Genomic DNA, 15,110 nt, shown 5'->3' on the forward strand with positions numbered 1-15,110 from the left:
TTAATCTGCTTTTTCAGTGATAAGGATGTGAGAAATTGACCAATATTAGCAGTTTAATGTTTCATAATATTCTATTCACCACCTTATTTTAAAGTCAGCATGAAACAGAAGTCACGCTTGTTTTTTTTGTAGGGCGGGGCTTGATTTTGCCCGTGGGAAATTGATTGGATGGTTGTAGTCTGCTATTGGCTGATCTCATGTGAGTGACAGGTTGCCCCGCCCCTTGCACAAGTTAAAACATCATCAGAGAAGAGATGTCTCTGCAAGAGGGAGGGGAAGTTATTCTGATTCAAGATTATTATGAGGAACATAAATAAAAAAAAATAAAAAAAACAATGATGTGCACAGATTAATCATTTATAAGAAACAATATTAGCCGATATAAAAAGATTTTTTTTTGTCCATTTTGCTTTCATGGTGACTTTAAAGCTATCAATAATGGAATATGTCACTAAACTAAAGTGACATAAATGACTAAAATGATTAAATAACTATAAATTTACTCAGCCTCATTCTATGTCAAACCAAACCTGTATGATTTAATTTTCCTACCCCTACTTCCGGTAAGAAACTCATATTAGGGTGTGGATGGAACAATTGGGGGAGTAAATGATGACAATAACGTTCATTTTTGGCACAGCTATTCCTTTAAAGTAAAGATTATGTGCTGACAGTGTCAGGAATATCAATGTCTATATTTAGGTCCACATCATTTGTAGGTTAACACTGAAAAACACTCACGCCAGTGTTTAAATGTAAATCAGTAGGAGGAATTCCTGTAGCACGTGTGCCATAACTTTCAGCCGTTGATGATATGCTCATGCGGTGGCGGTGACGTCACTTCCGGGATGTTGTCAGTCAGAAGTCATCTCCGTCAAGCGCAGTCGGTGTGTGTTTGTGTTCGTGTTTCCACTTCACCGCACTGGGTTCGGGTGGCAGAATGGGCCGGGATCTGTGTGTTCGGGGTGCACACTTGTTTTGACGGTAATGCAGAGAGGAAGACTCGTCCGGGGAAGCAGTTTTATTGATGTTGCGGGGAATTGTGTCGGTGAAGCGGGCTAGCTCACTGCGCTAGCTCGAGACAGGATGATTCGCTGGATCCGACAACAGCTGGTACGGTCCTTTTAAACTAGTTTATTATTACACAATCTCAATGCTTTGGTGTGGCTTAGTCTTATCAGTGCGTTAGCTCCAGGCTAGCGTGTAAGGTCTGGCTAATTAAATCATTTCACAACGTTTAATTAGGCACAGGTTATCATTTTGCTTAAATGAAACGATGTATATGTTGTAAGATGTCAGCCGTTTTTATTCTGAAGCCGGTGGTCCGATGTGACGTTATTGAGAGCAAAGTGTTAATTTAAGGGTTTTGTTTTAAATTGTTTTGGAGGGAAGCGCGAGGGGTTTGCGGCAACGCTCGCGTGCAGCCCCTCGTGATTGCGGCTTGTTTGTTTGTTTATTTGTCTGTTTATGTTTTGTTTAAGTTGATGACAGTTGTGTTTCATAAATCTACGGACATTTCTTTCTGCAACAAATGTCACAACTAATGCTTCTCATGCGCTTTAATAATATTGCTTAAAGTGTGAACTTCACTCGCAGACTGTTATGTGTTGAGATTGACTTGTTGACTGTAACGTTACATGATTTGCTTTGAACAAACAAACCAAAAATGACAAAATGCGTTAGATATCTATAAAATGCAGGCAGAATATCACTGTGGTGAAATCCTCTGTTCATCTGTCTTTGATATATCTAGTAATCTGTAGATGTCAGATGGATGTGGAGCCCCGTAATGGAGAAATATGAGATGGGAGGAAAAACATATTTCAATGCTTTTGAGTTTTCAAAAACTATTGCATTCTCTCGCAAAACAGTTGCTTTTTCTCTCAAAACTGTGTTCCACCAATACATTTAATTTGCTAGCAAAGCATTTGCGTTTTCTCGCAAAACTGTTGCGTTCCCCTGACAAACTTTGCGTTCACTCGCAAAATATTAGCATTTTCTTGAAAACTGTTGCGTCCCCCTGACAAACGTTGTGTTTGCTCGCAAAACTATTGTATTCCTTCCAAAACTTTGCGTTCGTTTTGAAAAACATAGACGTTTTCTCGCAAAACTGTTGCGTTCTCCAGAGTCTAGAGAAATCAAAAGCACTGAAATGTCCCACCTCATATTATTTCCATCACAAATGTTTTGCCAGCGAACGGAAAGTTTCTCAGGGGTTTGCGAAAGAATGTGAAAGCATTGGAATAATGTTTCCTTTGATTAATAAATGTATTTTCATGACCATAAAATGACCCAATAGCAAAAATCCTTTACCAATTAGGCCCACTCTTTTCATACCTCCAGGAGCGAGTTGTTCAGTACAGTAACAGTAAAATAGAAAAAGCCCAGTGAAGACGAACACAGTAAAACATCTCTGTTAGCATATGTTTCAAGAACGTGTTGCATTAGGCTTATCAAATGAAAACTGATTAGTCATATACAGGCTAAATATCATCACATATTGAAAAAATAATATGAGAATGATGGCATAGCATCTGCACCCAGTGTGTGAGCATGTTGTGTTAATGTTCAAACGACAACCCTGAATGGCTTTGATTTGTAAATGCAGTGTTTCCTCAATTGAAGAAAATAGTTTCAATATGCTTAGTAATATTTCCTCATTTTGGTGGTTTCTCCACTTCTCAGGTGGCTTACGGATAGACTGAGTTATCTTATCGGGTCTGAAGGTTGTTGTCTCGACGCAGGAAGTGTGTGTTATTTCAGTGGTGTTAGACACTACCGTGTGTCTGCACACTTGCGTTCGGCTGTACACGTTTAGTGGAGAAGGAAACGGTTGAACCACATCTCTGTTTTTCTCATGATTCAGGTGTCTCCTCTTATCTGTAATTGGGTTTGTACTCCGTGTATTTGGTATATTTTTAAACAGTGCTCCTGTGAAATTGAAATGCCTGCAGGGCAGTGTTGCAATTAAAGCGTTTTCTGAACTTCCCTCATTCGACAGCACTGAAAGAACAGACTGTCCAGAGCATTCATTGTAATGTTAAAGGGATAGTTCATCCCAAAATGTAAACTCTGTCAGTAATTACTCACTCTCATGTTGTTCAACCCCGTAAGACTTTCGTTCATCTTCAGAACACAAATTAAGATATTTCTGTTTAAATCTGAGAGCTGGATCACTCCTCCATAGGCTTCTTAAGGGATCGAAACTGGCCGGCCCAGAAAAGTTATTAAAGACATCGTTAAAATAGTCAGAGTGACTACAGTGGCTCATGACCAGCGTCGGCCAATTTTTTTGCGCACAAAGTATTCTCGTCGCTTGATAAACTTAAGGTACTGTAGTCACTCGGACTATTTTAACCATGTCTTTCATAACTTTTGGGCCGGCAAGTTTCAATCCCTTAAGAAGCCTATGGAGGAGTGATCCAGCTCTCAGATTTAATCAGAAATATCTTAATCTGTGTCCCGAAGATGAACGAGTCTTACGGGGTTGAACAACATGAGGGAGAGTAATTACTGATTACATTACATTTTTGGATGGACTAACCCTTTAATGTCGAATATGAGCATCCAGTGAGTGGCCTGTTTCTTATAGCTCTAGTCGTCACATTATGGGAGCACACCTTGTGGATTCAGTGCCTCTCTCTCTTCTACACGCATTATTGAACGCACAGAGGCACCAGTGTCGCCCTTAAAGCGATAGTTCACCCCAGGAATAAATACTCTCATCTTTACTCTTTACACTCATGTCATTCCAAACCCATAATTAAGATATACACACACTTTTACGCCGACTTTTACACTTTTGAGTCGATTTTCTCCGCTTATTGAGCTTTATTACTCTTTTTACTCTATTACTTTTTTTTTTTTATGTCAAACTGAAGTCAAATCAAAAATAGCGGTGTCCATAACACCGGGAACTCGGGCTGTTGTATCACCGCTGACAGCGTGCTATTAAATAAACGGGTCCAATCGAGGCGTGAGTTCGTCCATCAGATGTTTTAACACCGGCAGGTTAGTACGCAGCGGGGCACCTTTCGCATGAAAGATCTGCATCTTTAGGATATTTTAACCTTTATAAAGGGCATTGATGAGAATATTGCTTCAGAATAAATTATATTTACAACACAAAAAGTTAAATAAGTATAGCCTGCGCTGCGGGTTTCAGAGTAAAGCTCAACGCTTTATTTACACGTGTGCAGGTTACGTGTAAAACTGTAATTACTTGCTTTTGAACTAATTGTTATTGCCTAATTGTTATGTATTTTAAATAATTTTACAGGTTATTGTTCACTTGTCTATTTTTATTACCACAAAAAATGATCTGATAACTCAATTAATCGTCAAAATAATCAACAGATTACTCAAATAATAGCTAGTGATGATAGCCCTAGTTTCAATTGTAATAATATTTCACGATTACTGTATTTACTGTTTTTATTTTTATTTTATTAGATTAATGTAGTGTTGGTGGAGACTTCTCTCAAAAACATGAAACATTCTGACCAACATTAGTGTGCATCAGTGTGATGATTACAGCAGATGCGTTCTGGTGCCGTATTTAGCTTGATGTGTGTGTTCTTGTTTCTGTCTCATGTATGTTCGATTGGTTCAGGGTGTCTGACGCTTGAGTCAACTCTTGGCCTTTAAATGGGTCAATAAACACCTACTAACCTCCCACGACATCCTAGCACTGTTGTTTTGAGTTTCACATAAGCAGCAGCCACTCAGATTTTCTTCAGATTTGGAAACAAATCTAGCTTGTATTTAATTGTAGGGCTGGGCGATATATATAAAAAAAAATGTGATATCTCGATATTGTCAAAAAATGTACGATATCCGATATATATCTCGAAATGTTTGCATTTGCTTTTAAATAATAATAAAAAACATGATTTTCTTTTGCCCCCTTTAAAAAAAAAAAAAAAAAAAAAACTATTTTGATAGCACAGCTATTGTTACCAAAGACATGGAAGACATTAGTGGTGCTGCCACCATTTGTAGATATTATCTTCTTGCACACCTTGCAAATGGCGGTATCATTTGTGTCTCTTTCCACACCCTTGTTGTTTGTCATGTCAATTTTGCTAATGTGTAACAAAAAAAAAAAAAATGTCACGTCACCCCCCACTCACGTCTTTGTGTGGTAATATGTGACAAGACGAAAAGCTAGGGGACGTAATATCGGGACGTTCTTTGGGAAAGTATGCTTGAATTTGAAATATTCTATAGATATTCACGATATTTTCACATTTTACATCGACGTCAAAAATATTGCGGTATTATCGCTAATATTCGATATATCGTCCAGACCAGCCCCATTAATGGAGGTGATCAGTTTACAGAGCTTTAACTGAATTGCCCATAGTGTGATTTTTACTTTAATGTGACGGTTTACTCCTCCTTCCATCCACCCTCATTTACACAAGGCTGCTAATGTTTCTTCATGCTTGTGTGAGTCATGGGAAGTGTCGGCTCAGAGTCAGGGCAGAGCTCTAAAGCCTAATGTGATCTGTTTGCTTTCGGTGCCAACGTCATCTTACACAAGCTCGTCTGCTGCCAAACCAGCTGTTTCCAGCGCACAGCCACATCATAACTCAGAGTACATCATATAGTCTTTTTGAATAATAGCCTTAATGTGATCATTATTCCATTCAATATAGCCTATTTTAAATAAATGTGTCTTGGTTTTTCGTGAATGCTCTTGGTCAGAGTGCTTGTCTGGTGAGGTATTAATGTAAATACGATGTGTGTATGTTAACAGGCAGGACATCTGGTGTGTGTCATAATATTGGATCAGTGCATTAGATCCTGAAGTGTAATGGCAGCCCAATACGCTGATTTCACGCAGCCGCCATTTTGAAATCGAAAGTGAGGCTCCGGTGGGAAGAACCCCGGAAGTACAGATAGACAACAATGCCTTGGACTAGGGCTGGGCGATAAAACGATAACGATAATTATCGCGATATTATTTTTCTCAATAAAACGATATCAAGAGTTCGATAAATGTTCGATAATGTGTATGCGCCAAAAGCGGAACGAAACTCATTTGAACCGCGCGCCACACGGACTGTTTATCCGCTCGGCTCAAAGTCCAAACGGCAGCGCGAGCTCACTAGACTAGCAGACACGTTTACTCTGATCGTCTCGCTCACTAGATCCAGTGAGAAGCGCTTGAATTCAGCGAAGAACACAAACGTCTCAGTGATTTAAACCAGTTTAAAGGCAGATGAAACAGCTCTGACGAACAGGAGAAACACTGTGTCCAACGATACAGTCAGAATCTGATTTGAAATCCATTTACCATGGATTTACTGTAACGTTAGCCTAGTAATATTAACTGCACCATGAAATGTGGGATATACATATTGAATTGTATGATATTATTAATGTAGAGAATGTATTAAATGACTAATGGAATATAATTACAGTATTTAATAAAGGCTACCGTTTTTTACAAATACCATAGAAACCATAAAGTAAAATGTTGCCATGCTAGTGAGCTGTTATAGGCTATGCCTGGTTTTATCTGTGGTTATCATGATCTAAATGCATGATATTGGATGACCAATCCCGGATTAATTTTAACAAAACTCAAACAGTCAGAATAATACATTTTACCAAATAAAAATGGGGTCGTTACATTTTTTTAACAGATGTTACTGTTTTTGTTAATGAACATAAATTTAACATAGTAGCATTAGCTTGAGTTAGGATGCAGATTTACTATCAACTCACTGTTAAATATGCGCTTCGAGACAAAAAATGTAATATTAATATTGCAGCCTGCACTGCAAACTGTACTGAAGATACGTGCCTTGAAACAAGATACAAGACTTGAAACAATATCCCTCATTAGCACATGCAGAAACTAAGAAATATATTTTTCTATTCAGATATTTATTTTGTTAAGGAACAATGACAAATGTTTGAATGTTCTAACGTTACCTCAGATTTGTGAGTAGTTTAAAACCACAATTAACGCTCTGGTTTCTACAACTTTCACTTAGGAGCAAAAATCTGTCTTTAAACTTGAAAGAAATAAAGATTTGACATTTATCGTGATAATTATCGATATCGACTGATATAAAAAAATTATCGTGATAATTTTTTTTGCCCATATCGCCCAGCCCTACCTTGGACTACCAACCTGAAGCTGCTGCCGCGATCTACACTATTGGATGTTAAAGGACAAGTTCGGTATTTTACACTTAAAGCCCTGTTTCAAGATCGTTTCTGATGAAATCGAACGGTTAAGATTGAAATGTGGACACATGCTGCTGGCCCGAGAATTTTCGGTTTCTGTGGTTGCACCCCTCCACCTCCACAATGGTTGCATAGGTGCTCTGAAACAATCCTTCATAAAACGCTTTCCAACAGGTTTTATCGTAGTTTTTGTCCAACTCCATTTGACTTGGCTTTAAGTGTAAAATATCGAACTTGTCCTTTAATATCCAATATAGGATATGTATATAGTTCGTTTTACTTTCTGAATTATATATTTTAAAAAATATATATTTATAAATGAATTTCACTGTATGTCTAAAGTATGAAAGAAATGTATGTACATTTTTAGAATAACACTCATTTCTACATTAAACACAACAATACGCCATCGCATTCGCGACTCTCCTGTGATTAAAGGCGACACTTCCGGTTTTCTTCCCACCGGAGCCTCGCTTTCGATTTCAAAATAACGGCTGCGTGAAATCAGCGCATAGAGTTCAACAATTGGGTTCCAGAAGTCCATTCATTTCCTCAAATAGATTTTTAATGTTAACTTGTTATAAACCTTTAAAGGCAGGCTTACTGTGGACTATGAGGTCCAGTATCAGTACATATGCTTCTGTTGAAGCCACAACCTCACCCTATTGTAAGAAAGTTTGCGAAGTGGTTTGATTTGATTATATTTTATTTTATTCATGGATATTTCCATTAACTTACTTCATCATTCTCATTTATGTAACTTATAAAACCATGATGAAAAGGAGGCAGGATGAAGAATATCTTATATTTCCTGTTTCATACACACGATAACTGCTTTATCTTGAAGATGCGATATTTGGGCGCACCGATTAAAGACGTCCTTCTAGTGCGTGTTTTCATTGAAAAACAGTGGCACATTGAACAAAAATACATAATACAGGCAACTGCGCAACATATGAAGAGTTCAAAAAGGTAAAAATAAATAGTCATGTGTCATTTATGCAGAGATAACATGGTGCCAGCGAATCTCTTCCAAAATCAAACCAAGATACAGAAAAGTATGCGTGTAAGAATATATTGTTTCAAAATCGTGATTAAAATGGAAGTCGTGAATGTATGTTTTGTCCATATCGCACAGCCCTAGTGTGAAGAAGATGGATACTAACTGAATTTGCAATCGTGTTTGAAACACGAAACAAATGTTTCCCACAAAACATTCAGCTGTGAGTGTGTGACCGGAGGACGTGCGGGTGCTCAGGGTCTAGACGGGTCAGTCCAGGATGAGTCTGCGATGGCCCTCCTCAAGCCTCATTAGCTCACACTTCCCAAATGAGTGTTTAATTAAAGGTGCTTTACTGGAGAGGCAGACTCATTCTTCATAATGAAAAGCACAGACGGTTACGCAATGCAGGGCAGATGAACGCCCTCCCAACCTGTCTCTAAGTAACTGGGAATTCGAGTCGATATAGACCGCAAACTGAAGCTGTGCGTTACTTTTATTTGTTGGTTTGCTTTGGTCGTCTCACTGTATATTTGCACGCGTTTCTGTGTAAGGATCGGTTCTGAGAAGAGATGTGGCATCACTTGTTCTCCAATTAATTTGAAATGTTTCAGTAGCCACCCTTGTTGTGCTCATTTATTAAAGCCTGTGTTTCATTATCTCTATAATGTGTATTATAGCGCATGAGGAAAAAAAGCTTTTTTTATTAACACCAATAAAAGAACAGTCACAGGTCACAGAAGCTGTGTTTTAGTTTTGTGCATTACGGACCGGGTCCAATTATTGAAGTGCACTGGGTCAAATATCCCTCCTAATTGTTTTTTTTTTTTTTTTTCACAAACCCCCACGCCCTTTACAATTTCTACTCAATAAAATATTTTCAAGTTTGGCATAACTAGAGACAGATGCATATTCATTATAAAACCAACCAAATACTAAGAAATATCTTCATTGTTATCTGTTTTAGCTTATTTTAATGCTTGTTTTGTTTGGTTTTATAAGTCTATATTGATTTTAAGTCTATTTATAAGTCTATATTAATTTTAAGTCTATTTATAAGTCTATATTAATTTTAAGTCTATTTATAAGTCTATATTAATTATAAGTCTATATTGATTGTATAAGTCATCTTGAGAACCACTCTTTAGAAGTGCTCATTTTGTCAGCTATTTTTTGATGTAGTCTTTGCCCTGTTTAGTTTTTATCATGTTTAGTCAACCTATCCTGCTTTATTTTAGCCTAGTTTAAGTCAATGAAGTCTTGAGGCCAGTTCACACCAAGGACGATAACTATGATGATAATGATAAAGATAAATATAAAATATTAATAAATATAAAAGAATAGCAGAGTACACATCATAATGATAACGGCACAGAGAAACAATATTGTTGGAAACTCTTTCAGAATGATTTTTTTTTTCCCAGCAGATGAACGATAAAAGCATTGACAGCCAATCAGAATCCATCCTGCTTTGAAGAGCTCGAGCATTTAAAGTGACGGACGTCAAAACTGTTATAATAAACGGATAAATATCGTCCGCTGGTGTGGACGCTAATAGTTATTATAGTTACTGTGTAAACAGTCTTTAGTCATGCTGTATATTATATTATTATACAAATTAACCCCTTCGCTGTCACCCCCCTTTTTGAGAATGGGGGTTAAAATGCACTATTCAAACTTAAATGGTTGTAATTCAAGAATGCTTTGGAATATATATACCTAAGTTTGGTCTTGTTTTAAAGGAAACACTCAGCAGATTATTGCTGAAGTGAAAACACTTCAAAAAATGAAAGTATGAAAAAGCTATGGAAGTGTAAATTTACAGTAAATCAAATATACTGTACTATATATTTTTTATTTTATAAAAAATGTATATTTTACAAAATATTTTTTACTATAAAATTGCTATAAAATCAAAGCCATATATCTAACCAAGTAGTGTTCCAAATTTGAAGTTGATATCACAAAAATTGAAGTTCCCACGAGATTTTGTTTAGGCGTAGTACCAAATATAGCCACCGGGAGACATACATTCCATTGAATTTAGTTGTATACATTCTGCCTTAACACATTAATAAATTTCTGTCCAAATATCAATTCTGTCACAAAATTTGGAACCTTGAGACTCAGACCTTTCTGACAATGTGTTTTGTCAAGATTAGAAAAAGTTTTGATCATAAATTATGAAATATAATGGTGCCCAAAAGGGGAGGAGCCTCATAAAATAATTTAGAGTACCGTTTCTATGGTAACGCAACGTTCAATTTCAAAATGGTTTTCACAGGATGAATTCTGAGTTTGTAAGCTTTCAAATGATACCCAATTTATGATAACTACTAAAATAAGAAATGTGAAGGCTTCTCACTAGATCTCTCAGCGCTGTGTAGTGACGGTGTCGCTTGATCGAGATCGGCTCGCGCTGCACTGACATTGATGGTCCAAACGCATAAACGGTCCCAAAAATAATGAGTTTCGTTCCGCTTTCATTACGTTTGCCATTTGATGTTGGGCAATGTTGTGGTGGTCGCGTCCGCTAGCAAAGTTTTGGTCGCACCGCCAGGAAAAATGGTCCTACGAATTGTTCGGTTTGTAATGCGTACCGATCGGCTCAATACGGATACGTGTATCGTTACACTCCTACAAAATACCCATTTCAAACAGTTGTACATCCACTGATTAATACAAAGCAATTCAAACACAGATGTGTCCAACTGAACGGAAGATTCACCACAGATCACAGACCATGTTTTTCTCGTACATCACTATACTGAGGAAAAGATCTGTCGTTGCTTCTTCTATTTCACCACGAAATATGTGGTGTGCCAGACGGCTAACTTGAATTTGGAGGTCTTCCTTCCTCAAACATTTTTTTTATTCATTCTTTAAAAGTATTAGTCTCTCTCCTAACAAATCTATGAATCAGTTGCGATAGATCTGTAATCGCAGCACAGTTTTGACTTTGGAGAAAAGGAGCTTGAGATGTTCATGTTGGCACACAGAATGAGTTCCAGCATCTTGGAAAGTGTAGAGGGGAAATGGAAACACACACTCAGGATGAGTCCAGAGATTCAGACTGTAATTGAATGCATGTGTTGCCAATGGGGTTGGACGACGTGGCCGAGATTTCAGGATTCAGTGGAACCAGCTGTTCAGATTTCAGGAGAACGTTTTGCATAAAGCACCAGGTGGACTGAGAGTTTGTGTCTATGCAAAGAGCCGTCGCTTGCTTTAGTGTTGTGTCGGAGGAAACTCAGCAGCTCAAAAATGTTTAAAAAAATCCCAAAAAACCGTTTCTTAAGAATCTTCTCATCATTTTTTTTCTTAAAAGCGAGATCACATTTAGCCAAATTTCAGTGAAATTGTATGTGTAAAAACGGGTCTATTGTGAATAGTGCAGTGATGTATGAAGCGCAGCTCACACTGAAGCTCAAACCAAACAACTTTCTGCTAAACACGCCCAACTTAAACACGGGTGAAATCTGCGACCTCGCGTGACACTCCCAATCATGTGTGTTCCTGTTACAATGACTGGATTTCGCAGAGCAATCTTTTTTAAACAAAGCTTTCTGCTTAAAGTCCCACTCCGATCATATTTTGAGCTATTTTTAAACATTCCCAGTGGTCTTTAAATTATGATTATGCCATTTTTAGCCAAAATCACAAAACCTGTGCCGTTTTCTGGGACTTCGCTTCAGCAGAGCGGCAGTTGCTCATTAGCAATTCGCCTCTGCGTTGTGGGCGGAGCCGTTGGCACGGAGACGCCCCTCCCCCTGCCCGTTGCTGAGAGCTCTGTCTCTCCCGCTAGCTTACACCCCCAATACCGGTGGGGCAACAGTATTATATACACGTTAATTATTATTATCCGAAGGTAATCAAAGTTATCACCGATCATTATTTCACTCCAAGACGTCGCGTGTGGAGACGCCCAGTGGAGTTACTACGTCACAACTCCAGTCTATTTTAGCCGGCATTTTAGCGTCTGCTACTGATTCACAGACATTTGAATGTAGAAATACTCAGAAATACAACTTTGAGCTTATTTTTCTCAAGATATGTCCTCTAACATCAGAAAAATGCCACAAGAACATGTTAACACCTAGAAAAACATTATTTTCATCGGAGTGGGTCTTTAACGCGTGTCCTAGTATTTACGTAAAGCAACCTTCACATACAAAATAAATGTGTCTTGGTGACTCCACCGCGGTGGGGCGGTTGGCAAGTTGACCGGCACAGCCCTGCCTTTATAGCCTGGGAAAACCCAGACAACTTCCGGCAAATTTAGATTTGCTCTGAAAGTTAGTCTGGCAAAGAGCTCATTCAAGCCCATTTCCAATCCGCCTAAATCGAGGCACCAATCAGAAGCGTTGGGCCGGGCTTTACACGATGACGACAGCGCTGGGGTTTTGAAGCAGATTTTGTAGCCTACATTACAAAGATGGATGCCGCCGTCGGACATCACTCGTTCCAATCAGCTATCGCGTCTGTTTTAAGCCATTTGAACGTTTCCTTTTAGTTAAAAACCGAGCAAAGAACAACACTCGGAGATGTTTCTCCGCCGCTCTGCATACGTCATCTCCTTCATCGCTCTGATTGGGTTTAGGTCTATCCACGACGTCCGTTGGTAACGCCCCTCTGGAAATGATTTGTCTATGACGCTTTGCCAGACCATAACTCAGTTACAACTGAGAATGGTCTGGTTTTAACCAGGCTACTGCCTTTAGCTATTTAAAATGCACTGCACATTAGTCTACACAGTTGTGATGAAGATATTGTTCCGATGATCTGCAACCGATGCAGAAAGATGGCCTTTGAGTTGATCTGGGAGTCTTCAGCAAGACCCTCCATGCACTCAGATCACACCAAAGCCTGTTATTTTCTTCTTTTTTTTTTTTAAATGAAAGAGACTCTGAGAGTCACATATGTGCGTCTGAAAGCAATCGCAATTCAATAGTAAGTGATTTAACTCTCGTGTGCCGTGAAAGTGCTTCCCATAATGAATTGTTTGCTGCACACTAGCTGAATTAATAATGACTTTGGCAGAGCGTTATGCGCACCCATCAGGCTCTCAGCTTCAGCTTACCATTTTTCCATAAGCTTTAAGATTATATCGCTGTTTCACCAACAGATATTACGTTAGATAACTAGATGAAAGTTTGACCATGTTGTTGATTTCTCTGGCCTGACCCGTCTCTGCTCATCTCTTCCAGGGCTTTGACCCTCCCCATCAGAGTGACACACGCACCGTTTACATAGCAAACAAGTTCCCACAGCATGGCCATTATATTCCTCAGAGGTTTGCAGACAACAGGATCATTTCCTCCAAGGTAAGAGAGCAGATCTACAGTCATTTGACTCACGTGTGCATGTGTTTCATGAGAATTACAGTCATTTGACTCACGTGTGCATGCGATTGGTGATAATTTGCCAGTGAAATCCTCCACGCTGTTGTTGTTTTCTCTTTGTGTAGTACACCATATGGAACTTCGTGCCCAAGAATTTGTTTGAGCAGTTCAGAAGAATTGCCAATTTTTATTTTCTCATCATCTTCTTGGTTCAGGTAAGCTCTCAGTTCACTCATAACCTAATTCATATTCACAAGGTGCGATTTGGGAATGCAAATTACACGGGTATATGTGACTTGTGCATCTGATTTGTGCAATTGTTAATCTAATTTTGTGAATATAAATGTGGTTGTGCATTTGCAAATCATAGTTTGTGAATGTGAATATTTAGTAAATAAATACATGAGGCTATTTTAGCTCCACAATCCTTGGTTTGAAAAGATAATGCGGGTTCAGCATCATCAGTGTTGGATGTTTTCCAGTAAGTAAAGATTATGTTCACTACAAACACCACAGTCGTATGCTAAAGTACAACACGACGACAAGCACTGGTCATCTGTCAGTCTCTGTGTCATGAGAGCAGGAAATAACGTGATATTTTGCTCTAAATTTGTGTTATTTTACTTAAAATTGTAGTATAATGTACAACATTTTTAGGGCTGCCCAGATCAACTATTCACGTGTTTGATATTAATTTAATTATTTAAATGATCGGATAATGGGTTGAGTTTCAGAGCTGACACCAGAGCTAAACCAGAATAATGAGACTTTAAAATGTAAATTAAGCACTCAAGTGCACACATAAAGCTTGCCACAGCACACCGGCAAAAGTATTGATTATGAATGTGTCAGGAAAACAGCAAAGAGACTGTCTGAACATTTTAATAATGTATTACTAAAGTGTTTTCTGAGTCGGTGTCGACTGCAGAGATAATGGAGAGAAATGCACGTTATGTTAAACGTGTCAGGATACGTGCTTAATAAGACATAACAATAACATAAGAGAGCGGCCATATAAAATGGCTAACGTTAGGCTATTACGTGCATGTTTCAAATGATAAGCCATGTTTGAGGTCAGTCGATCTTAAATGCACGTAACCTTACGTGGGGTTAAACATGTTTCCTTGTTCTACCAAAGGACATGTCTGTGGTTATAGGCAGTATATGGCACTGTTTCTAACCAGATACTCTCTCTCCCCTACAGTTGATGATTGACACACCCACTTCCCCTATAACTAGTGGACTTCCCCTGTTTTTTGTCATCACAGTAACTGCCATCAAACAGGTGAGCGCATGAGCGTTCTCCAAATGTGGTGTTTTCACATAGCTTTGTGCTAGTGTGATTGGAGGATAACCATTTAGTTGTGTTTTTTCATAATCCTGCTCACACACGCAGGGCTTTGAAGACTGGCTGCGGCACAAAGCTGATAATGAAGTGAACGGAGCACCTGTGTTTGTTGTGCGCAGCGGCAGTCTGGTCCAGACCCGATCCAAGAACATCCGAGTGAGTTCAGGCCGACGCCTCTGAGGATCTCATTGCTAACAGACGTTCAAAAAACACCTTA

The 15,110-nt window shown here is 38.5% G+C and overlaps 1 protein-coding gene across 7 annotated transcripts in view; it reads left to right on the top strand.

Annotated features, from left to right (window-relative positions):
* Positions 1-835: 835 nt before the first annotated feature.
* The window catches only part of atp11b (ATPase phospholipid transporting 11B (putative)), a 66,237-nt gene continuing 51,962 nt past the window's right edge, over positions 836-15,110 (top strand). For all 7 annotated transcript variants that reach the window (XM_056267871.1, XM_056267866.1, XM_056267868.1 and 4 more), the window contains exons 1-5: positions 836-1,113; positions 13,411-13,527; positions 13,671-13,760; positions 14,750-14,830; positions 14,942-15,049. In XM_056267871.1, the coding sequence (XP_056123846.1) occupies positions 1,087-1,113; positions 13,411-13,527; positions 13,671-13,760; positions 14,750-14,830; positions 14,942-15,049 (423 nt within the window). In that variant the 5' untranslated portion in view covers positions 836-1,086. The remainder of the gene's footprint in view (positions 1,114-13,410; positions 13,528-13,670; positions 13,761-14,749; positions 14,831-14,941; positions 15,050-15,110) is intronic.

This window comes from Rhinichthys klamathensis, unplaced genomic scaffold (assembly GCF_029890125.1).
Source record: "Rhinichthys klamathensis goyatoka isolate OS25496 unplaced genomic scaffold, OSU_Roscu_1.1 h1tg000264l_1, whole genome shotgun sequence".
In the NCBI taxonomy this organism is placed as follows: domain Eukaryota; kingdom Metazoa; phylum Chordata; class Actinopteri; order Cypriniformes; family Leuciscidae; genus Rhinichthys; species Rhinichthys klamathensis.